This window comes from Nycticebus coucang, chromosome 12 (genome assembly GCF_027406575.1).
Source record: "Nycticebus coucang isolate mNycCou1 chromosome 12, mNycCou1.pri, whole genome shotgun sequence".
NCBI lineage: Eukaryota > Metazoa > Chordata > Mammalia > Primates > Lorisidae > Nycticebus > Nycticebus coucang.
The window spans coordinates 88,330,806-88,356,705 of record NC_069791.1 but is presented as its reverse complement, the minus strand read 5'-3'; the positions used below and the strand labels follow the sequence as shown (position 1 = coordinate 88,356,705).

The window sequence follows — 25,900 nt, the reverse complement described above, 5'->3', positions numbered from 1 at the left end:
TTATAACTCAATAAAAAGATAACCCTATTAAAAAATGGCCAAATATCTGAGTAGGCATTTCCCCAAAAAAGATATAGTGGCCATATAAAATATGTAACAAGCACATGAAAAGATGTTCAACATAGTTAGCTAGCTGGAAAATGCAAATAAAAAGCAGAATAAGCCATCCTGAGCAAGAATGAGACTCCATCGCTGCTAAAAATAGAAAAATTAGGCTCGGTGCCCATAGCACGGTGGTTGCAGTGCCAGCCATATACATAGAGGCTGGCGGGTTTGAACCTGGCCCAGGCCAGCTAAACAACAAGGATAACTGCAACAAAAAATAGCTGGGTGTTGTGGTGGGGGCCTGTAGTCCCAGCTACTGGGAGACTGAGGTAAGAGAATCACTTAGGCCCAAGAGTTTGAGGTGGCTGTGAGCTGTGACACCATGGCACTCTACCAAGGATGGCATAGTAAGACTCTGTCTCAAAAAAAAAAAAAAAAAAGAAATTAAAGAAAAGTAGAAAAATTAGGTCAGAGAGGTGGCTCACACCTATAACCCTAGCACTCTGGGAGGCCAAGGCAGATGGATTACTTGAGCTCACAAGTCCAAGACCAGACTGAACAAGATCAAGACCCCATCTCCATTAAAAATAGGAAAAAAAAAAAAAAAAAAAAAAAGCTGAGACAAGAGGATGGCTTAAGCCCAAGAGTTGGAGGTTGCTGACTGTCTAAATAAATAAATAAACAAACAAATAAAATTGAAAAATTAGTCCGGTATGGTTGTGCTCACCTGAGTCCCAGCCACTCAGGAGGCTGAGACAGGTGGATCACTTGAGCCCAGGAGTTTGAGATTATGGTGAGCTATGATGATGCCACGGCACTCTAGCCCAGGTACAGAGGAAGATGCTGTCTGAGAAAAACAAAATGAAACAAACAAACAAAAATACTGAATAAGATACCAATTTACACTCACTAGGATAGCTATAATATATACTTATTTTAAAAACAGGTACTTTTGGAGAGGATGTAGAAAAATTGAAACCCTCGTACACTAGGGGAAATGGTAAAAATAGTGCAGTGGGTATTTTCAGGAAGGGGGCTCCCTCTCTATTGCCCAGGCTAGACTGAAATGGCATCATGATAGCTCACTGCAACCTTGAACTTCTGGGCTCAAGTGATCCTCCTCTTGTTTCAGCCTTCCCATTAGCTAGGACTACAGGTGCACACCACTACCCTGGACTAATTTTTTTTTTTTTTTTTTGGTGGAGATAGTGTCTCACTGTATTGCCCAGGTTAATCTCAAACTCTGGGCCTCAAGCATTCATCCCAACTCAGCCTCCCAAAGTGCTAGGATTACAGATACGAGCCACCACACCTGGCCTACAACAGCCATTTTAGAAAATAGTCTGGCAGTTCTTCAAAGGATTAAGCATAAAATTACTATGTGAGTCAGTGAATATATCCTCTCCTAGATAGCTATCTAGGATAGATGGAAATGTGTATAAATATAAAAACATATTTTTTCACAAACACTTATACATAATTGTTCATAGCAGTGTTATCATAATAGCCCAAAAGTAAAAACAATCCAAATGTCCATCAGCTGATGAATGGATAAATATATTGTAGCACAGGTGTCCCAAGGTCACTCATAAAGTCTCCACATGAAGGAAAAATGGGACATTGGAGCTAAATGTACCTTTATTTACAAAATATCCCGTAGAAAATTTTGCAAAATATTTACAAAATAGTCTCTACGTGTTGGCCACTTCCTTATAAAATTTTGTAATGAAGATTTTGTGATTAAAGGTACACTTAGCTACAGTTTCCCATTTTTCCTCCGTATGGCGACTTTATGGGTGATCTTTGCAACACCCTGTACATTCATAATAGGGAATACTATTTGGCAATAAAAATAAATGAAGTACTAATACATGCTATGACATGGACGAACCGTGGAAACACGATGAGGGAAAGAAGCCAGTCAGAAAAAACACATGTTGTATGATTCCATGTATATGAAATATCTAGAATAGGAAATCTATAGAGACAGAAAGTAGATTCCTAGTTGCTGGGAGAAGGAGGAGGGTGGAGAGAGGAAGGAGAATAACTGCGAGTAGGTATGGGGTTTCCTTTGGGGGAGATAAAAGTGTTTTAAATTTGATTGTAGTGATGGTTCAAACAATGTGAATATACTGAAATCCACTGAATCCTGTACTTTAAGTGGATGAATTACATGATATGTGAATCATATCTTACTGAAGTTGTTATTTAAAAGGGGAGATATAAAAAACAAAAATAATGCTTTTCTTTTAAAAAAAATCTTTGGCAAACCCAACACAGCCATTTGCAACTTCTCATTCAGAAGGGGGAGGTAAGAATTGGCCACTGAGTATGGAGAGAGTTTGTTGTCTTTTGTGAAAACGGTTAAGTCCAGACAAACACTGGGCTCCCAGTGACCCTTCCATAAGGACTCTGGGTGGCTATGTTGAGTCAGATCTCAGGAAACAATTATTCCTGAAAGTGAGCAGACGTTTTTCTTTTACAAGAAAACAGAAACAGTTGTACACAACATTTATTGTTTTTGCATTGTTGCCGGGAACATTCACCATGTGTCCAGGGCCAATGTATAGACAGCAATCTGTGACTCTGTGAAGCATGACGGCCGGTGACGATTCTTCCTGAGCGCACACATGGACTGAATCTCCACTTTGCTTGTTTGGGTTGCTTTAAGCTCTAGACTGATTCAAGCCCATCTATGTGTGTCCATTCCAAACATGACCATCTATCACCTGAGGGGTGAAATCTGACCAGAACGACATAAAGTTGTTTACGGCATTTATTTATTTTTACTTGACTAATGCCCAAGGGACCAAACTAGTTGAGAGCTCAGCTAAAGCTCAACAAACTTCTGTTATTTGCCTACTATTGTAACAACTTTTGCTACATGTAATACTGATGTTTACTTAATGTTTTTCTTTAAATTGATTTCCTTTTATGTTTACTTAAGTGTATTTATGAACACAAAGCAAAAGACAGTATCTCTTGCCAGAAGTAGGTCCCTCTTAACAATAAGTCCAATAAAAACATAATGTTGTTCATTCTAACTAGATGCTGTTGCCTGACAAGTTTCTGAGCCTGAGGCCTCATTGTTAAAAGTGTGTGATTAACAAGGGATGCTAAGGACCTGTTAGTACTAACCTGAGACTTTCTCCTTAACTCAGAGTGATTAAGTAAGAATAAGAAAAGGTAGATGTTACAGAGGCTTTTTATTTCCTCCATGACTACTTAGAACCTAATGTATTGCCCACCTAATGTATTGCCCACCTGTTTTTTGTTTGTTTGTTTGTTTGTTTGTTTGTTTGTTTTGTTTTGTCAGTCAGGCCTAGGTCAGTGAGGTTCGAACTCACTGACCCCTGGTGTGGGGCCGGCACACTAAGCACTGAGCTATGGCGCCCAGCTATATCTATTTGGTTTTGAGACGCTAGACTGTCCCAGGCAGTGGAAGCCCCAGTTCTTCCCAGGTGCCTAGATCATGGCAGACACTTAGTACTTTGATGTTGCCCCTTGCAGTTGTTAATAATAACTATTACTTCATTATCTCATAGCCAGAAGTGAGCCATCTGGGCAAAGTTGAGGGTTGGGTTAGTCTGTGGACATCCTCTCATAACCATGGTGGCCTAGATAGGCACGTGGGATTTAATTTCCATTGAAGAACAGAGGCGGTGGATTGGGACGGTAAAGTACTTAATGCTTTAACCAGGATCCTTTCTGGGGAGGGAAGGTGAGGTGTGTTACTGGGTCAGAAAATTAGGTCAGGAGCAAACATGCGTGGACAGGTTTAAAATCTCTACATAGACCTGAAGGTCTGATATTATACATTTGGGTATTTGGTGGAGTGCCAGGCACTGTGCTGGGCATTGTCAGGGATATAGAGCTGATACTGTCAAGGGGCTTTGAACATATGGGAGAAGCCATAGGGACTATGACACAGTTTAAAATAAGGTGAATTCTATTTCTCTTAAGCTTCTAATAGTTGCAAGTGACAGACACCCAATTCGGGTCAGCATAAGTAAGAAAGAAAATGTATTGGTTCCCATATCCAGCGAGTCCAAGAATAAATGGCTTCAGGTGTGGCTGGATCCAGGTGTTCAAATGGCGTGTTCAAAAATCTCTCTCTGATAGCCGGGCGTTGTGGCGGGCGCCTGTAGTCCCAGCTACTCAGGAGGCTGAGGCAAGAGAATCGCTTAAGCCCAGGAGTTGGAGGTTGCTGTGAGCTGTGTGAGGCCACGGCACTCTACCGAGGGCCATAAAGTGAGACTCTGTTTCTACAAAAAAAAAAAAAATCTCCCTCTGTTTCGGCTTTTTTCCTCAAGCAGCCTTCCCATCTGTAGTGCCAGATACAACCAGCTCCGTAGTCTTAGTTAAAAGTGAGTTCTCTTCCTAATTTATTCTGGCACAAAGTAACAGAATTGAGTCCCAGTGGTCCTATCGGGGCCATGTGCACACCTCCCAGAGCGAGGGGTGGAGATCAGCCTGACAACTCACACCAATGGAGATGAGGGGAGAAGATGTTCACCTGAGTCAGGGGGAGAGGATGCTGGGCAAGCAGGTATCACACTGCCTACCACGGTGCGGGGCATTCCAGCCTGGAGTGAGAAGAACTTCATGGAGGAGGTGGCCTTTGGTCTAGACTTTAAATGTTGAATACAACTAGGGCTCCAGGAATAGATCTGGAGTGCTCCTGCAGCAGGCTCTGCTCCATGTCCAGGGAGAAGGAAGGAGGAATCAGGTATTACCTTAGAAACTGTCACGTGCCAGGCTCCATGACAGGTGTTCCTAGAGAACAGGAACCTTATCTCCACAGGAACCTTATCTCCACAAGAACCTTATCTCCTCACACATATGGGAAGCAAAGCCTTAAAAAGACCCCACCTTCCTCCACGACCCACAGCTCCCACCCGATGCTCTGGATCTGTGCACTTCTCATTCCAGTCCATACCCACAGAGCAGCTAGAATCCCAGGTTTGATGGTATCATACCCTCAGGCCACCAAAGGTTCCAATTCTACTGGGATCAAAACCCAAGTCCTTAGTGTGGTCCACAAGGCCCTGCGTAGACTGGTCCTGCTCACCTCTGCAATCCCCCACCCCTCCTGACCTTGAGCCTTGGCACCTCAGTCACTCCTCCTGGGACTCCCAGACATGACCTTTCATAACAATTATCACTGACACTTGGGTGCCAGGTATTCACCCCCACTCTCCATGCTTCCCCTCAACCTGTCACCGCACAACATCCTTAGCAGGTGGAACTCTTATTAATTACTCCCATTTTATACATGAGGAAACAGAAGCACTTGAGAACTTCATTTGCTCAAAGTCACACCACTGGAAAGTAGCAGAGCTGGGACTCAAAGCCAGCCTCTTGGCCTCTAATGCCAGAAGGATCTCAGGGCAGAGTCCCAATCCTTCCTATCACATGCTGTCACTGCATTTTCAGTGGACTATGTGGTTACCACCTATCTTACCCACTAATAGCTAGTAGGAATACTAACTAGTATCCTGAGTGCTTGGTCTGTGCTGGGCATTGCACTTAGCATGTTTTGTGCCCCACCCAATTTGGCCCTGTCAGTGCTCCTATAAATTAGTAAGTCCTCACATAACGGCATCAATAGGTTTTTGGAAACTGTGACGTCAAATAAAATGATATACAGTAGAACCAATTTTGCTATAGGCTAATTGCTATACGGAAGAATTCCCATGGTGTATTTCTGGTCTCAAATACATAACCAAACTTCTAAATAAAGACCCAAACACTCCTAATATTACACATTGAAATAAATGTGAGCTATACACATACATACATTTAAGAAAGATTAATGGTAACAAGGAAGATCATTATTTACCCAATTATTCTAGTCCTGGGTCATGGTGGCCACAGCCTATCCCACAGCCCAGAGCACACACTGGAGCCTGGACAGATCACCTTCCATCACAGGGCACACTCACACACTCCACACTCACACTGGGACAAAGTAGACCCACCAGTTCACCTAACATGCACATCCTTGGGATGGGGGTGGGGGAGGGATTGGAGTGCCTGGAGGAAAATCCACAAAGACATGGGAAGAACAAGCCAACGCCACACTGACAGTGACCCTGGCTAGGAGCAACATTTTTTTTCCCCAACCAACATGACAATTGAATAAAACAACACTATTCGAGGACCACGCTTACACATGGAGAACCTGGGGAGTTAAGAGTTTTAGCAACTTGTCCACTAAGTTGTGAATTCCCAGACGGCAAGAAACCTTGTCCATTTTGTTCATCACTGAGTCCAGAGGGACCAATTTGTTGGCAGCCATACAGCAGGGAGTTGATAAGTGCCTTGGGGATGGATGGATGGATGGATGGATGGATGGATGGATGGATGGATGGGGATGGATGGATGGATGGATGGATGGATGGATGGATGGATGGATGGAGATGGATGGGGATGGATGGATGGATGGATGGATGGATGGATGGATGGAGATGGATGGGGATGGATGGATGGATGGATGGATGGGGATGGATGGATGGATGGAGATGGATGGGGATGGATGGATGGATGGATGGATGGATGGATGGATGGATGGATGGAGATGGATGGGGATGGATGGATGGATGGATGGATGGATGGATGGATGGGGATGGATGGATGGATGGATGGATGGGGATGGATGGATGGATGGATGGGGATGGATGGATGGATGGATGGATGGGGATGGATGGATGGATGGATGGATGGATGGATGGGGATGGATGGGGATGGATGGATGGATGGATGGATGGATGGGGATGGATGGATGGATGGATGGATGGGGATGGATGGATGGATGGGGATGGAGATGGATAGCAAGAACAAAGGAAGGGAGGGACGGACAGGGCAGGCTGGGATGTGCTGTCCAGGCTCCAGCAGCACCAGGGATGTCCTCACAAGCGAAGGCTGGTGTCCTATCTGATGCAGCTTCCTCGCATCTCCCTGCAGGCGCCACAATGCACGTGAAGAAGTACTTGCTGAAGGGCCTGCACCGGCTGCAGAAGGGCCCTGGCTACACCTACAAGGAGCTGCTGGTCTGGTACTGCGACAACACCAACACCCACGGCCCCAAGCGCATCATCTGTGAGGGGCCCAAGAAGAAGGCCATGTGGTTCCTGATTACCCTGCTCTTTGCTGCCCTCGTCTGCTGGCAGTGGAGTGTCTTCATCAACACCTACCTCAGCTGGGAGGTCAGCGTCTCCCTCTCTGTAGGCTTCAAGACCATGGACTTCCCAGCCGTCACCATCTGCAACGCCAGCCCCTTCCAGTAGGTCATCCCTGGAGCTCATGGCTGCCCTCAGCAGACTGGTTTTTCTTTTCCTCTTTTCCTTCCTTCCAATTGTCCTTTCCTTCCTTCCCTTTTCCTTTTCTTTCTCCTCTTTCTTCCCTTCTTTTTCTATTTCTTTTCGTTCCAGAGGACTCTGCTTGGATGGGTCCTTAGAACTACTCAAGAGAGCTCTTAATAATAGTAGTAGCACACTCTGTCCAGGCTCTGTTCCATGTGCTTTTTTTTTCTTTCTTCTCCCTTTCTTTTCCTTCCTTCCTCTCCTCCTTTTCTTTCCCCTCCTCTTTCCCTTCCTGCCTTCATCCTTTTGCAGCATGTAAGACTCACAATTCATAAGCTCCCTAGGCTTAAAGAGAACCTCAAGGCCAGGCACAGTGGCTCACATCTGTAACCCTAGCAATTTAGGAAGCTGAGGCAGAAGGATTGCTTAAGCCCAGGGGGTTCAAGGCCAACCTGGGAAACTTAGCAAGTCTCTCATCTCTAAAAAAAAAAAAAATTTTTAATTAGCCAAGCATGGTGGCACATGCCTGTCATGCCAGCTACATGGGAGGCTGAAGGAGGAGGATCTCTTGAGTCCAGGAATGTGAGGTTGCAGTGAGCTATGATCATGCCACCGGGTGACAGAATGAGACCCTGACTTTAAAAAAGAAAGGGAGATTTAATTAAAAATAAAAAATAAAAAAATAAAAAGAAATGGAGGAAGGGACAGAGGAAAGGAGGGAGGGAGGGAGGACCTCAAGTAGTTGTATATTCCAAACATGTTTATTGAGCACGTCCTGTGTGCCAGGCACCATTCTAGGCTCTGGAAATATGGCAGCGAACGAAAAAGGGCCCCTGCCCATTTTACAGCATATCTTTTCTCTGGGCATTCTCTGGCCACAAATATAGAATTAATTATAGTTGTGATGAAAAAAATATAAATACATCAAGTGCTCATGACATGGCAGCCATTGTGTTCAGTGTTCTTTGGGTAACTGATGTCATTCTCATCCACCCAACCACCCTAAGGGTGGGCACCTTTGTGGCATCACCAATTTATAGGCAAGGAAATGGGGGACCAGAGAGGTAAGTGAACTTCCCCAGAGACACACAGCGGACAATTGTGGGATTTGAACCCGGACCCGATCCACTTTAGAGCTGCTACTTGTTAGCCGTGTTAACCCTCCCCCCATTTGACGGCAAAGCATCCAAGGAAGAGACATATGGGGAGACCCACCTCTGTTTGGGTTGAGGAGAGGCAGGGGTCAATCAAGGAAAAACACCCCAAGGGGATGAGTAGAAGTGAGCTGGAGTGAGGAGAGTGCCCTGAGTGGTGCGCACAGCATGTGCAAAGGCCCTGGACTGAGACAGAGCTTGGTGCATTCAAGGAATTAAAAGAAAGGCCAGCGTGGCCAAGTCACAGAGAACATTCTTATCTAAAAGGAAGTCCTGGAAGGGAATTCACGCCTCACGATTCCATTTCCAGTTATCAGAAAGTCCCTTCTTTCTAGTAACAGGGCTCTTCCTGCTCAGATGGGTCCTCGGAGCTACTCAAGAGAACTCTTAATAATAACAGCACACTCTTGTCCAGGCTCTGTTCCATGTGCTTTAAAAGCATAACCTAATCGAATCCTCCCAACAACTCTCTGAGGAATGTATTTTTATCCCCCTGTCTTCTAGATGAGAGAACAGAGCCTCAGAGAAGTTAAGATGCCACAATATTAAGTGGCATGCCATGGTTTGCATCCAGAGCCCACACAGTGGCCCACCAAGCTCGACAGCAGCTATGGACACCTAGGCTGTACTAACACTGCTTCTGTATGATGCCACCCTTATGGATCCTTCTCTCCCTCTGCGCACAAGGTGGCTTCTTTATTGGTCAGAGCCCTGAAGGGCTGAGAGACGATCCTGGAATCAGCCTCATAATCCCATCTGCCTCCTGAACCTACCTCCTATTCCCAAAATTGCTCCCCCATGAGAGGAGCTATCAGAACCCTGTACACAAATAGCATGCCCCCTGGAGCCCACCAAACCCAGTTCTGATCTCAGCTCTGCCCCCCCGTCAGTGGGGTAAGCAATTCCCAGAGCCTCGGTTTCCCAATCGATAAATAGAATTGTGGCAATGAGGAAATAAAATAAGATGTAGGAAGCACTGAACACCTGGCATGTAGTAAGTGACCAGTAACTGTGTGCTGTTAAGATCCCTCCTCACCAGAATGTGAATTTCATAAGGAAAGAGACCCTTTCTGTCTTGTTTGCGACTGTATCATCTGTGCCTTGCCCAGTGCCTGGAGCATAGTAGGTGCTCATCAAAGACTTATGAACGCATGAGTGAATGGGTGGGTGGGGGGACACGAGGATGCAGGGTGGATGGGTGGAGAGGGGGATGCTTAAATGGGCATTCTTGTATATGTGGTGGCAGCCACGCTTCAGTAAGAAGCCCCCAGAGGCCAGTTGCTCTGCCTCGCAGCTGCCTCTTACCCACCTGATTGGCCGCTCCCCATCCAGGTATTCCAAAGTCAAGCATTTGCTCAAGGACCTGGATGAGCTGATGGAAGCTGTCCTAGAGAGGATCCTGGCTCCCGACCCCAGCCTTGCCAATGCTACGAGGGCCCTGAACTTCACCATCTGGAACCACACACCTCTGGTTCTCATCGATGAGCGGAACCCCCACCAGCCACTCGTTTTTGACATCCTTGCAGATAACCATAATGGGTCAGAAGCAGCAAGAATCTGTAATGCCCACGGGTGCAAAATGGCCATGAGATTAGTAAGTGAGCACATGTCAAGCAATGGGCCCTCCCCAGGGAGGCTGATGAAGGCTTCTTTTCTTTAATAATTTAAGTCTTGCTGGGGGAAAGACATGTTGGAAACCAGTGCCTATTTTGTTTGTTTGCAGAGCTTTTTATTTTATTTATTTATTTTTTTTGTAGAGACAGAGTTTCACTTTATGGCCCTCGGTAGAGTGCCATGGCATCATACAGCTCACAGCAACCTCAACTCCTGGGCTTAAGCGATTCTCTTGCCTCAGCCTCCTGAGTAGCTGGGACTACAGGCATCTGCCACAACGCCCGGCTATTGCAGAGCTTTTTAAAAAACAGAAATAGCTGGTATATTAGTCAAGATTCTTTTGAATGAGCAGGTGGTGGCTCATGCCTACAACCTAGCACTCTGGAAGGCTGAGGAGGGTGAATTGCTTGAGCTCAGGTGTTCAAGACCACTCTGAGCAAGAGCAAGACCCCCATCTCTACTAAAAATATAGACAAAATTAGCCCTGTGTTGTGGTATGCACCTGAAGTCCTAGCTACTTGGGAGGCTGAGGCAGGAGGATAGCTTGAGCCCAAGAGTTTGAGGTTGCAGTGAGCTAAGATGATGTCACTGCACTCTAGCCTGGGTAACAGAGTAAAACTCTGTCTCAAAAAAAAAAAAAAACACACACACAAAAAGATTTTTTTTTTTTTATCCAAATAACCCAGCTTAAACTAGCTTAAGCTAAACAGAGAGTTCATTGGCTCACATAACTAAGAAGTCTGGTGGGGGGTGGGGAGGGATGTTGCATTCAGGTATGGCTGGATCCAGGTGTTCAAATGCTGTCACCTAGACTCTCTCTTCAACTTTTCTCTTGGTTGATTTCACTCCCTGGCAGGCTGTCTCCACATGGAGGGCCCTATCAGTGCCAGGCTTATATTCCCTTGGCTAAACAATCTCTCCAGAAAGTTTTCTTCTTTCCTAATAGCCCCTGTAAGTCTTGACACTGACTTATCAGGTCACACGCTCACCCCTGAAGCCATCACTCAGCCTTCCAGAGTGCAAGGTTGTAGGCATGAGCCACCACCTGGGCTGCAAGATAGGCTCTCATAATTGGCCAGTCTTAGGGTATGTGCCCTGGAGCTGGGGGTGATGTCAGCCTCTGTCCAACCACATAAGCAAAGGAAACTATGGTTCCCTGAAGCAGAAACAGAGTCTTGTTATCAAAAGACAAAGACATAATAAATATTGGCCACGTAAAAAACCACAGCAGTGCAGTGCAGTCAGATGCTCAGAAGTAACTGTCCTGCACTGGGAGGCTGGGACACCCTCAGTCCTTGGAGCCTATACATGGGACGAAGGTCCTCTATCTGTGTCTCAGGACCCCCTTGGGAGAACAGCCACAATGCAGACCCCTGGATCCCACTGCTGAAGAGTGGAGAGTTCTGGGCTCAGGCCCAGGAATCTGTATTGTCAGCAGGCTCCCTGGTGATGCTCACGATCAGCCTTGGATGGGAACCCAGGCCAGGGGCACACGCTTCCCAGACAGGGTGTCACTGCCTCCGCTGCTTGCCTCGCCTTCATCGAGTCATGACGGCTACAGCTCCCACCTTCTCCACACAGACCAGCCATGGCATGAGGCTCCTGGGGCTGGTGCCAGCCCTGGCACAGTCTAGCACCAGCTCCGCCAGCTCTGCACTCTCTTGTGCAGTTACCTGGCTAATAGTGCCAATTTTCTCATCCCTGCTGGCTGCACTTGCTCTCGGGGTCAGTGGTGTGTGCGCCTGTGTATGGGGGTGGGGGAGCTGTTGCAGTCACACTTTCCTTAACCTCTCTGGGCCTCAGTTTCTCCATGATGATGAGAATAGTGATGGTATCTACTCTCAGGGGTGCTGCGAAGTTGAATGAGGTCATAGAAGTGAAGCCCTGAGAATAGAGTAAGGGTTAAGTAAGGAGGCCTCCAGGAGGGGGGCTAAGGACATGCCCCAGGCCCGCCAGCCTGTCTAAGAATGTCAGGAAAGCGTCTCTACCCTGCCTATTGATCCCAGAAGGAAAGGCCAGTAGTGACCCAGTGGTTAAGTCAAGAGTCTTTCCTGTGTGTGTGTGTCGTGAACTGGATGTCACAGTGGGTGGAGGGGGCCCTGCACCCCTCTGCAGGCCCAGGCTGACAACAGCCATGTCCTTCCAGGAGGGGACAAGATGGTAGGGTGTCCTGAGCCTTCAGTCTCTCTGGGGAAGCTGTGTCTGGACTGTGGGGAAGGGGCTAGAAGAGAGAGCAGAGGAGTTCCGTGTGCATGCGTGCACGTGCGCATTTGTGTGTGTGTGTGTGTGTGGCCATTCAAGGGTTAAGTGCAGAGCCCACTTGTGTGAATCCAGGTATTCAGGCCCAGGGGTCAGAATGGATATGTGTGTGTAGTTGTCACCCTGTAGAGGTCAGAGGAGGAGTGTCTATCCCTGTGAGCCTCTGTACACACAACCGCATGTGTGTTTTCACCCATACATAACAGTACATATGGGGCTGAGGCTGGTGGCTGTGTGGGATCCTCGTAACCAACACACAGCCACACCTGAGGCGTCAGTCCCCGAGCACAAGTGAGCATGATGACAACACGTTGCCCACCAGCCTGGTGCAGTGGGAGGGGCGGCTGACACATCACTGCCCTTGCCCTTCTGGGGACCTGGAGCAGTGGTGGGGGCCCTGCCAGCTCCCCCACCCATAGGAACTCCTCTTGGCTTCTACAGTGCAGGCTCAACAGGACGGAGTGTGCCTTCTGGAACTTCACCAGTGCCACCCAGGCAGTGACGGAGTGGTACATTCTTCAGGCCACCAACATCTTCTCCCAGGTGCCCACCCGGGAGCTGGTGCAGATGGGCTACCCCTCGGAGCATCTGATCCTGGCCTGCCTGTTCGCAGCAGAGCCCTGCAGCTACCGGTGAGAGATGCCCCACGGCCACCCACTGGGGCCTGCCCTGAGAGGCAGACGGGCTGTGGTCAGGAGCCCCGCTTGCCAGGGTCCAAATCTCTTTGGGCCACTGACCAGCTGCCTACACCACAGTGTTCTGTGTCCTTGTGTGGTAGGCTGGTGCTTTGAGGAACTCACAGTGTACTGAGGGAATCACCTTAGGAAAAGTATAGAAGGACGGTGGGATGAGGAAGGAAGGAATGATTACTCAGGAGGTAGTCTCAGGTGATGCCCTATTGCATGAGACACCATCGAGTCACTTCTCCTTGAAGGAGGGGGCTGCCTTTGTACATGCCCCAGCATCAGCCCCTGGCTGTAGGCTCCCCAGGAAGAAGATTAGGGGCCTCCTGACTTCTCCAACTATTCACCCCACGGCCTGCAGCTGGGGTGAGGACACCTGGGCGGGTGCCCAGGGTCTACTGCCCCCAGTTCCCATCTCTGAAACAAAGACAACCATCATACCTTCCTCCCGGAGTGACTGTGAGGAGTGATCAGGCGCTCCGAATGAGGCTGTGGACGTGAACGCTGTACATATTCTTTTCCCTCAAAGCCCTTCATGTCGAGAGAATGGTAGGATGAGGGCCATGTTAACCCAGAAAGTCTGGGGCTTCTTATAACTGGCCCACAGATTCCAACCTCCTTGTCCTCCCAGTTCCTAACAGAACAAACCCTGGGCCTAAGCACCAAGTTTGGTCCCAGTTTCTGGTGGCACCACCAGAGGCTGCACGTGGGAAGGGGGACAAGGCCCAGGCAGGAGAACATCAGAGGTCCTAGGGCCCCTTCCAGCCTTAAGGCCACGCCTCCAGGTGGGGGGCGGGGCACACACACCTGGGCTGGCCCCAGGCTGCAGCTGGTCCTGTTTCTAAGATTTGCTAGTGTCTTCCTGGTCTCACACTTCAGGTATCTGGAGAAAGGGGCTTTTTGCTGAGGCTGCCACCTTGGGTATGTTACATGTTTCCAGGCTTGCCCTCCCACGGACTGTGGCTCCAGCCTAGCTCTCTATGGAGAATCTGCTGAAAGCCATGGGCCCTCTGTCCCCCAAAATGCACAGACACACACAGGCAAGAATTTTTCACATAACGTCGAATAGTTTAAGGCCCACTGAGCAGGGCAGAGCAGGGCAGAGCAGCACAGAGTGGCCCATTGTGCAAGTTAGAAGACCACAGTCTCTACAGGTGAAACAAGCTGGCACCCTGCTGGTGGGGCCCAGCCTGCCTTTGGGCCACGCCCGGGCTAACTGGATGCAAGCTGTATTTCAACCCCACTGTCCTGGCCAGAGGCCTTTGCTCAGGGCACAACGGCCCTAACATACCTGCCAAAAGGCTAGGGCTACCCAAAGAACTAGTGTGATGTCCACTAGCAAATCCACATTTACCCGCTCAGCTGAAACACTTTGAGATGGAACACTCATCTCAAATCTGTGACCCACCTGTTGAGTAAGGACATTCCCTGGACCAAGAGGTGGGAACTTGGGATCTGCCATCAAGGCCTTCCCCACTGAGCGGATCCTGGGGTCAGAGGTGTAAACATGGCCCTCCCACAGAGCCAACCACTCCAGCCTTCCCCTGGCCAACATGGTGCCCTCCAAAGGAAGCCCCATTTGGGTCAGACGGACTGAGGGTCCCCCAGAGGAAAGCTGAGGAGCTATTAGTGGGGAAAGGGAAAATGGCTGGTGGCAGGCAAAACTCCCACTGCTGGTCACATGACTTCTGTGCTGGGGCTGGGGCTGGGCAGTAAGGTTAGTCCAAGCTGGGGACTGGGGTCAGATCACCTGACCTGTAACTCTGGCTGTATCTTAAAAGTGGTGTGATGTTGAACAAGTGTCTTAGGCTAGCTGGGCCCCCATTCTCCTCCTTTGTAAACAGGGGAAGTAACAGTACTGCCATGCAGGGTTATTTTGAATATTATAAAGAGCTGGCAATAGTACTGAGCTCAAGAAATAATAGTTATGACTATTATTAAACTCATTATTATTTAATTTGGGTGACAAGGAATTATATTAAATAATTATACCAACATTTATTGGGCCCTTCTTGGGTGTGCAGGGCATTATTCTAAGCACTCTATGTGTATAAAATTACTTTAACTCTGGCAACAAGCCCACTTTTCCCCCACTCCCCTGCCATTTTATAGATGAAACTGAGGCTCAGAGAGGTTAAGTAACATCCCTTAGGTCACACAGCTGGTGAGTGGCACTCAGCAGTCTGGGTGGGGCCATCCCGCGTCACTCTGTCATCACATGAGAAATGACCAGTGTCATCTTCCGTCCCTGCCTACCTCTCCCAAGCCTCCTTCTCTAGCCCTCGGCAGGTCTGAGTGAAAGGCACCGCCCAGGGACCTTGGCACGGAAATCTCAGTCCACCTGTCCCTGAGCTCTTTCTCCCTCCCCCAGCCGCTGAGTCAGCCTGGGACACAGCTGCAGGCACGCGCCTCTCTCTGCCCTCCCAGCTACTGGCTTCATGGCTGTGGCCTCTCCTCCCCCGTCTCCATCCTCTCCCTTCAGAGTGTTTAGTAAATGCTCAAGCAGCAGCTACTGCGGCACTGGGACAACCTGGGCCCCATTTAGAGCCTCACACCATGTGCCAGCTCTGCATGTGGTAGGATGAGCTACTTGGCCTCTCTGTGCCTCAGTTTCCTCTTCTGAAAAATGGGGACAGCAAACTAACCCCAGAGCACCATCGGGGGTGTATTAAACGAGTTAACGTATGTAAAGAACTCAGCATAGCGCCTGGTACGTGACAAGCATGTTATAAGCATTTTTAAAAATAGACTTTTAATTGTGGAATAATTTTAAGTTTACAGAAAAGTCACAAAGAGAGTACGCAGAGTTCCCTTAGACCCTTCCCCAGTCTCCTCTGAGGTTCACACCTGACATCACTATGGTCATTTGTCTAAACTAAGAAACCAGCTTTGACACGTGACTATGAAGCATACTAAACACTTTATTTAGATTTCATCCGCTTTTCCCAGAGACCCTTTCCTGTTCCAGGATCCCATCCAGGAGACTCCGTTGCATTTAGCTATCATGTCTCCTTAGTTCCCATGACAGTTTCTCAGACTTCCTTGTTTTGGATGACCTGAATGGTTTGGGGGCATCGTTTTATAGAAAGTCCTCAATCTGGGTTTATCTGTTCTTCCTGACTGGGATTATGGGCTTGGGAGAAGCACACCGCACAGCGGGGGCGGGGGGTGCCTCATCCCATCGTATCGGGGGCACGTCATGGCCACATGACACTGTCTGTGATGTTCACCTTCCTCACGTGGTCGACATACAAGTACACCGTGCCAGGCTTGTTCGTTGTAAAACAGCAAGCACCTTTCCCCTCTACGCTGTGCGCTGCAAAAGTGAGTCACTAAGTCCAGTCTACACTGGGAAGGGGGGTGGGAGGTGGGGGAAGGACCTACATTACCCTCCTAGAGCGAAGAATGTGTGTTATTCAGGATCCTTCTGTAAGGAAGATTTCTCTCTCTTCCATTTGTTTGTTTATTCAACCATTTATTTATACAGTGTGAGCTCCTATTTATCTGGTTGTAATCTAATACCATGTTATTTATTCTCTCACTCAAATTCTTCCAGTTTTGGCCACTGGGAGCTCTTTCAGTTAGCTTCTGTGTCCCTGTGACATGTCCCCATCTTTGTTTGCTTTTTGGGAGATATGTTTGTACTTTCTGCACTACAAGATGCTGCAGCCACCCTAGAATTAGCCTTTTCTCCAAAGATCCCTGTTTGTTTGTTTTTTAATTGGAGAATGGCATTTAGAAACCAGGATCTGGGCATATATTTAATATAAGCAGCAGCAGCATCATTGTTATTATTGCTTTGGGGATTGGCCAACTCTTTTCTCCCCGGGAAGCACTCCCTGACCTCCTACCGCCACACAGAACCTCTGTCGGGTGCTCAGATGCTCTCCTTCTAGTCTCCTGGAGTCTCGCACCTGCAGCCCTGGCCCCTGTCCCAGAAGAGGTTTTTGAGGCAAACAGGAGCTCTGGAGGCAGAGGTGCACGGGCTGGGAGCAGCCTCTCTCGGTAAAGAGCATGATCAACAAGCAAATAGTTGGCACGTACCAGGAGACCAGAGTGTGGCCCTGGCAGGAGGGGATCCGGCCGCACCCTGAGCAGTCTCCTGGGCTGCATCTGTCTGAGACAGTCTCTTGGGAACACCATGTTCCCGCACCCTGGGGCGAGGTCTCTCCCTCAAGAGCAGTGCCTCCCGGCTCTGGCTGGTTTGCCCTGCTCTGCTCTCTCCCTGTGGCCACAGCCCTGATCCCACAGAGCGTACAGACTCCACAGTGCCTGCCCAGAGCTTATTCCTTCCCTCTAGCCCTTTGCCGAAGCTTGTCCCCTGGCCGGTGTGCTCTTTCTCCTCCCTCCCCACCTTCCAGAATTAGCTCCCTCCTGCTCATCCTAAAGTCTTAGCTCAGGTGTCACCTCCTCCAAGAAGCCTTCCCTGACCCACTCCCCACCCCCCATGGGGAAATAGGTGTCACTGCTCACTGCTTATCTCTGTAGATTCCCTTATCGCATATTATGATTTATTCAACAAATATTTACTAAGAGTCTGTGTACTGTGTGCCAGACTCTGGGGACACAGCTGTGAGCAGGCGCAGCCGGCATTGTTTGAGCATTCCAGTATGCGAAGCATCTCACCCACACCTGTGGAGTGGGGGCTATTACAGATGGAGAAAGCGAGGCACAGAGAGGTGAAGTAACATCCCCACGCTCACCAGCTAACAAGTGACAGAGCCCCAACTTACATCGGCCAGGCTGGCTCTGCAGCCTGTGTTCCTGACCGCCGAGCTCTTCTTATAGACAGACAAGGTCACGTGCCCTCACTGGGCTTGTGTTCTAAGCAGCTGAGCAAGACTTATCAGCAAGCAATCAAATCAAGAGTATGATTCCAGATTCTGGCACATGCAATAAAGGGAATAAACTGGTGGAAATGATACGGAATACCTGGCAGGGAAATCTATGACTCTTAGTAATAGTTAAAGCACTGTTATCCAATAGTAAGTCTATCGCTTTGCATAGGGGCTCATGGAGGTCTCAGAGCAGATGCAAGGGTGAGGAGGAGCCAGTTATTTGAAGAGCTGGTTATAGAATATTCTAGGTGCAAGGGACAGCAGGTGCTATGCCCTTGAGTTTGGAAATATCTGGAGTATCACTGGAATGTAGTGAGCAAAGGCTAGAAGGCCAGTGCGGGGAGTCTGCATTTTATTCTGTTTTCCATGAGGAGCCTGTGGGAGGGGTCCAAGCAGGGGTGTGCCATTGCCTGCCCCTGACCTCAGCGCAGGAGGAAGGTTGCCAGGGAGAAGAGTGGAAGCAGAGGCTCCTGAAGGTGAATCCAGGCATGAGATGCCGGCAGCTGGGGCCAGGGTGGGAGTCTCAGAGGTAGAGACAGGCAGACAGGCAGAGTCAGGTTCTAGAAGGAGAGAACTAATAAGACTGCACTCCCTGTCCTCCGCCACGCTGGAAGCTGTGAAGGGCAGCCCTGTCTTGCTCTTGTTATGTCCCTAACTCAATGCCCACCTCAGTAATTGCTGCGTGAAGAAATGTGGTTTCTTCCTGCCTCCCCTTCACCGTTGAGGAAACTAAAGCTCAGAGGCTGAGTAAGCCGCTCAAATCTGTCAGATAGTGGCTGAGCCGGGGTCAGCTCCCGTATCCAGTTTCACAGGCTGCCCTAGACTCACCTCATTCTGCAAGTCCTTATCTGAAAATAGGGGAAAATAACACCTGACCTCATGGGGTTATTTAGGAGGTTAAATGAGATAATGCACACAGAAATATTCAGCATGGGCCTGGCCCATAAAAGTTGCTGAGTAAATGTTTAACGTGTGCATAAGGCTTAAAAGACAAAACTGTACGTCAGTTGATTTTTTTTTTGTATCATTGGGTGCACTTACTCCTATTTCTTCCTCTTTTTAATAGATAAGAAAGAACAATATAGAAACATTAAAAAGTTTTTGTGCTTTTTTTGAGATGGGATCTCATTGCGTTGCTCAGGCTAGTCTCAAACTTCTGAGCTCAAGCACACCTGAGCATCTAAGCCTTCTGAGTAGCTGGGATTATGGGTGCCTGCCCCCCTGCCTGGCCAGAAAGTTATTTTAAAAGCTGTTTATCATGGAGACTTGAGAACATGCACATAGACAGCACAGAGTTTGATGAACTCACATGGACTCCCTGCCGGAACCAGCAACCGTGACTCACTTCTCCTCACTTCCAATAGCAAATCCCAGATAGCACACTTCCATCTGTGAATTGTTCAGAATGTGTCTACAAAAGATAAAGACTGTTTTTTAACGTAACCACAATATCATTATCTCACTTGAAAAAAATTTGCAATAATTCCTTAATATCAACTCTCCAGTCATATTCACATTCATAAATATCATGGCTTTTTGTTGTTTGAGTCAGGGCAGGCTTCAATTTAAGTTCATCCATTGTGATTTTAACCCAAATCTTTTTTTTTTTTTTTTAAGACAGAGTTTCACTTTGTTGCCCTGAGTAGATTACCATGGTGTCATATTTCACAGCAACCTCAGACTCCTGGGCTCAAATGATCCTCTTATCTCAGCCTCCCAAGTAGCTGGGTCTACAGGTGCCCACCACACTGCCTGGGTATTTTTGGAGACAGGGTCTTGCTCTTGCTCAGGTTGGTGTTGAACTCCTGAGCTCAAGCAATCCGTCCGTCTCAGCCTCCCAGAGTGCTAGGATTACAGGCATGAGCCACTGCACCTGGCCTTTTAACCCAAATCTAAGTTTTTTAACCCAAATTTAAGTGTTTTTTTTTAATCTATAGGTTGCCCCCCATTCTCTCTCTCACAATTTATTCATTCAAGACACTGGGTTATTCATCCTGTCATGTTACCAGTCTGGCTTTTCCAACTAACTTTCTGCGGTGTCTTTTTTTTTTTTTAAGAGTTGGGGTTTTGTAATGTTGCTCAGGCTGTTCTTGGACTCCTGGCCTTAAACCATCTTCACGTCTTGGCCTCCCAAAGTGCTAGACTTAATTATAGGCATGAGCCACCCCGCTCTGCCTTTGTGGTGTCGTTTAACATGTTCCTTGTTGCCAGTCTTTCCTAACAGTAATTAGAGATAGAATATTCCATCCTATTCAGGTCTGATTGAAGGGCAAGGTCACTGCCTCAGTGGCCTGTGCTCTTCCATCGGGGGATACACCATTAGGCACCACTGATATTCATTGCCCAAAGCCCTGAATTCATCAAGGGTTGCAAAATGATGTTGTTCTGATTGTATCATTCCATTCCAGTGATTAGCTGGTTCAAATCAGATCTCTTGTAACAGCTATATTACATTTTTTAAAAAAGTTGGAGGTAGCCATATTAAAAGAAAAGGCTTACCAACCAATTATATGTGAAAATTATTTGAATCTCAATTTAAATAAATACATTACATTGTAAAAAATAGAATTGGTATTTATGAGACAACCAGAAATTTAAACTGAATATTTACTGATACTCTAGCAAGGAATTTTGTTAACTATTTTAAACATGGCTATAGTATTATTTTTAAGAGTTCATATGACCAGGCACATGCCTATAATCCCAGCGCTTTGGGAGGCTGAGATGGAAGGATTATTTGAGGCTAGGAACTCAAGACCAGCCTGGGCGATATAGTAAGTTCTCATCTCTACAAAAAGAAAAAGAAAAAAATTGCCAGACGTGGCGGCACATGCCTATAGTCCTAGCTACTCGGGAGGCTGAGCCAGGAAGATCTCCTGAGCCCAAGAGTTTGAGGTTGCTGTGGGCTATGATGCCCCCACTGCACGTTAGCCTAGGGGACAGAGCAAGACCCTATCTCAGGTGCATCTTACAAGGGTATATGTGAAACTTAGTAAATGTAGAATGTAAATGTCTTGACACAATAACTAAGAAAATGCCAGGAAGGCTATGTTAACCAATGTGATGAAAATGTGTCAAACCAGTGTATGATGCCCCATGATTGCATTAATGTACACAGCTATGATTTAATAAAAAAATTAAAAAAGACCCTATCTCACTAAACAAACAAAAAAAGAGTTCTCACTTTTAAAGATACATAAGGAAATAAAATTATTATGTCCAAGATTTTTTTCAAGATAATAATTATTAATTTAATAATAGTTAATTACTATCAGGTGGGAGGCAGAGATGTCTGATCGTGAAATGATGTTCATTAAAGCTAGGGGGGGCTTTAATCTCTACTCTTCTATGTTTGAAATAGTCCATAACAAAAAAAACCCAAAAAACAGGAAATTGGCTCAGCACCTGTAGCCCAGTAGTTACAGCACTGGCCACATGCACAGAGGCTGGTGGGATCAAACCCAGCCCAGACCAGCTAAACAACAATGACAACTGCAACAACAAAATAGCCAAGCGTTGTGGCGGGTGCCTGTTGTCTCAGCTACTTAAAAGGCTGAGGCAAAAGAATCACTTACGCCCAAGAGTTTGAGGTTGCCGTGAGCTGTGATATCACAGCACTCTATGAAGGGGCTACATCATGAGACGCTGTCCCAAAACAAAAAAAAAAAGCAAATTATTTAACTAGATTCTTTGAAACGACTTCATCCTGTTACTACTTCAGAGACCATTTGTTGTTGTTGAATTATTTCCTCAGGAAACGCTTCCCAGGTTCACGTCCCCTCCTGGGCCTGCGTCTCAGTCCCTCTCTTTGGCTGGGGTCCCCAGGTTACCTCATCCACCTTTCTGATCCTGCCAGCTCCTTTGAGCAAACACTGTCCGGTGCTGCCTTTTACTTTTATGGCTTCTTTTGTGGCTGCTGTAACAAATTATCCACAACCGAGTGGCTTAAAGTAACAAAAATTTATTCTCTCTCAAAAGAGGCCAGAAGTCCACAATCTAGGCTTCGGCAGGACGGGGCTCCCTCAGCGGGATCTAGGGGAGAATCTTTCAGCGACCAGTGGGCCCAGGCGCTCCTGGTGTTACGTCTGCATAAATCTGAAGCCTCTGGCTTCACGTGCGCTTCCTGCATCTGTGTCTCCTCCTCTGTCTCTTCTAAGGACACTTGTCATTGAGTTTAGGACCCACCTGGATAATCTAAGATAATCTCCTCTCAAGATGCTTAGTTACATTCGCAAAAACCCTTTTTCCAAATAGGGTCACATTTGCAGATTCCTGGGATGAGAACGTGGACACATCTTTGGGTGTATAAGAAACAGATGAAAACAACTAAGAACGTTCTTTTTCATGGCTCATGGCTAAAGCAGAGAACCTAAGCCTGAACCCCAGAGAGACTCCCTTCCTCCCTCTTTCCTGGCTGGCTTCTGCAGGGAGGCTGTAAGGAACGGCCTGCAGCTCACCTCTCCTCCTTGAGCCTCTCTGAGCACAGAGGAAGGGCAGGCAGCACACAGCCAGGGGAGGCATCTCCTACAGGGGGTCGCCCTCCAGCTCATGCTGTTTCTTTTAGGAACTTTACGTCCATCTTCTACCCTCATTATGGCAACTGTTACATCTTCAACTGGGGCATGACAGAGAAGGCACTCCCTTCAGCCAACCCCGGAACTGAATTTGGTGAGTCTTGGTTGGTCCTGGGGCCAGAGCCATGAGGCTTTAAACGCCACCCCCACCACACCCCCGTCACTCTCAGCTATGGGGGTGGGACTTGGGAGCACTGAGGCTGGCACAGAGAGAGGTGGACAGTATTGGGGCTTGACTAAGGGACAGGGGGGCCAGGCCAGATGCTTGCATTCCGTCCACCAGTGCTCCCACTTCCTGGGGTAGGCACTGCTATCCCATTCTACTGATAAGCAAAGTGAGGGTGCAGAAGCAGCGTGGCTTTGTGGTCAAGAGCTCACTCTCCCATGCCCAGCTCAAATCCCAGCTCCATCACTCACTCTCTGGGTGATCCTGAGCTCAAGATTTCCCTTCTCAAAGCCTCAGTTTCCCAGTTCAGAGAACAGTATGCAGTAGCAGGCAACAGCAGAGCATTCGGTCTCCCGCCTAGGATGTGCCTTGCGAGTCGGCGTGACGTGATGCAGGCAGGAGGTAGCCAGTGCTCTGTATCTGCTGGGTATTCTCAGAAGTTTGGAAACAACTTTCCCAGGATCACCCAGTTATACATGGCACTTACTCTTAGCCTCTCTGCTGGACAGTTCTGGAGAAGAGAATCACAGAGACAGACAAGGATGAGGGAGTACATGGACGTGAGGAAGAGGGAAGTAGTTGATGACAAACTTTCTTCCCTCACGGCTGACGAGGTGGCCTGTCCCCTTGAAAGAGGCTGGTAGCCTCAGGCCAGCGGCGGCTTTGGGGCTTGTGAGCTGGACACAGGTGGGAGTGGCTCCTCCACCACACCTCTCAGGTTCTGACCTCTCCAGCCACCAAGAGGCAGGTTGTCATTCAGGGAACATTAGGGCTGCCAGCTGAGAGGGGGACGGGCGGGCTAAGTGCCTTGAACCTGGTGCCTGTGCTCCTTGGTGCACTGTCACAGAGATGATCACCTCGCCTTACAGAGGCAGATGTCTGCAGTCAGCTGCCTGTGTCAGAGCCCCTGCAACTCCTCTTCCCCACTGGGAGACCTCAGATGAGTCTGTGCCTCCGTTTCCTCATCTGTAAAGTGAGATGATAATAGTACCTGCCTCCCGAGGCACTTGTGAGTGTCTAATGCACTTAGCACAGCACTCAGCAGGCAGCAAGTGCCCAGTCAGCCCTCACTGTCCTAACCAGAGAGCCCAACTCTAGTGACTCACGTAGCTCAGGACTGTGGGGCATAGAAGAGGGGTCTCATGCCTACATTCAAGAAGAGAACAGTCAAGTGGGGAAGGAAGACAAACAAAGAGAAGAATCAGTGAGGCAGATACTCAAAAGGAAAGTTCTAGGGCTACCAGAGTATGAGACAAAGACCCTGAGGCTAGTCTGGACAGTCAGGGAAGGCTTCTGGATGAAGTGACACTTGGTTGAGATCTGAAGGAAGAGTAGGAGTTTCTAGGGGAAGGGGGAGGCAGAGAAAGCATTCTGGAGTGAGGAAACAGCATTGCCAAGTGAGGGAACAGCATTCTCAAGTGAAGGAACAGCATTCTGGACTCAGGCAATAGCATTCTGGAGTGAGGGAACAGCATTTGCAGAGGCACAGTAGCAGGAGCATGGAAGCTCAAAGGAGCTGAATGAAGAGAAGGGTGGTAAGGTGGGGGCATGGGTGGGCTGGGCTGTAATGTGCTGTGCCTCTCAGATCTATCTGCTAAGAGGAAAAGAGCTCATGACAGGGCAAGAGAAGCCCTGTGAGGAAGCTACATTAGAGTCCAAGTTGGAGAAGATGAGGGCTTTGGAGAAGGCAAGCAGGACTGGGGCCTAGGTTTTTACCTGGGTTTTTGCAAAGTGGAGCCATCTTGGAGGTGCCTGTGGCTGGGGGGAGTTTAAACAGGTGGGGGATGGGTCTCCCCTCAGTCTTGGGGAGTGAGTTCAAGTGGCCCCTCACCTCACCTTCCACACAGGCCTGAAGTTGATCCTGGACATAGGCCAGGAAGACTACGTGCCCTTCCTTGCGTCCACGGCCGGGGTGCGGCTGATGCTTCACGAGCAGAGGTCCTACCCCTTCATCAGAGAGGAGGGGATCTACGCCATGGCAGGGACAGAGACGTCCATCGGGGTGCTGGTGGTATGGCCAGAGTCCAAGGGCAGCCTCAAGGGGAGGAGGGTGGAATTCCCCCTGTCCAGGGCTCTGGCCTAAGGGGAGGGGATCCTGCCCCAGCCTGGATTAGGGCACTCCTTGTGATACCTGCTGGGGCCTACAGCCCTGCCTTTGAGGCCCCACATACTTTGATGGGAGGAAGGGACCCCCCTTGACCAAGCCCTCTGGCCACAGGACAAGCTGCAGCGCAAAGGCGAGCCCTACAGCCCATGCACTATGAACGGCTCCGACGTCCCCGTCCAGAACTTCTACAGCAGCTACAACACGACCTACTCCATCCAGGTGGGAAGAGGGTACAGGCCTCGTGACCCTGGGGCCCCCCCGACCTCAGGTCCCTGGGGAGCCAGCCTGGCAAGCCTGGCTCTGCTGGCTTTTTGTATGTGGCTGTGGGGCACCCTTGAGGCTGTGGGGCCAGAGTAGTTCCTGGGTCGATCCTCCCTAGGGCCTGAGGCTGGCCACCTGTCAGGCCCACTTGGGAAGATATGTCTTTGGAGATGCCTGAGATTATAGTGCTCTAACTCTGGGAGCTCCCAAAAAGAAAAGACAAAACAATAGCTCATGCTACAGAGCTCTTGCTGTGTGTGAGATGCTGTGCTCAGGGCTCACAGTCCTTACACCCTCATCTCATCCCTTCAACAACCCCCATGGGGCAATAATAAATGAATAACAGCAACATTTATTGACACACTAAAAACAGCAGGCATATCACAGGCTAAGCAGGCACTTTCGTAAGTACTTCACATAGATGAAGTCATTTAATCCTCATGACAACCCTAAGATGTGGCTACTATTATCAGTCCTACTTCAGGAATGAAGAAAGTGGGATAACAGACCCCGTCCAGATGCCTCACTAATTTACCTGAGAAGTCCCTCTTTGTATCTGCCCTCAATCCCCCTTGCTGCAGCTGAGGGCTTCCCTCTTGTCCCGATCTCCTGGGTGAGCCCAGACCTGCCCCTAGACCTGGCCTCACTGGAGGAGGCAGATGAATCCTTGCAAAGTTGATAGACGTGACCTCTCCCTGGTGCTCACCTCTCCCAGCCCAGTCTGTCTTGGCAGATATGGAAACTGAGGCATAACAGGGCAGCCAGGCATCTGCCTGCACTTCTAGGAGCCCAAAGCATGGTGTGTTTTCCCCTTTTGCTTAAGTCACAGGAATTGACCCTCCTGGCACCTGCCTGCCAACCTACTGATTGGCCACTTTCTATCTGGAGGGGTTTC

General features: G+C 48.4%; 1 protein-coding gene across 1 annotated transcript in view; it reads left to right on the top strand.

Annotated features, from left to right (window-relative positions):
- Positions 1-25,900, top strand: part of SCNN1B (sodium channel epithelial 1 subunit beta) — a 67,812-nt gene that overhangs the window by 35,573 nt on the left and 6,339 nt on the right. Inside the window, exons 2-7 of the mRNA XM_053557651.1 lie at positions 7,012-7,330; positions 9,836-10,097; positions 12,818-13,008; positions 22,462-22,565; positions 24,485-24,648; positions 24,856-24,963. Coding sequence (XP_053413626.1) covers positions 7,020-7,330; positions 9,836-10,097; positions 12,818-13,008; positions 22,462-22,565; positions 24,485-24,648; positions 24,856-24,963 — 1,140 coding nt within the window. The 5' untranslated portion in view covers positions 7,012-7,019. The remainder of the gene's footprint in view (positions 1-7,011; positions 7,331-9,835; positions 10,098-12,817; positions 13,009-22,461; positions 22,566-24,484; positions 24,649-24,855; positions 24,964-25,900) is intronic.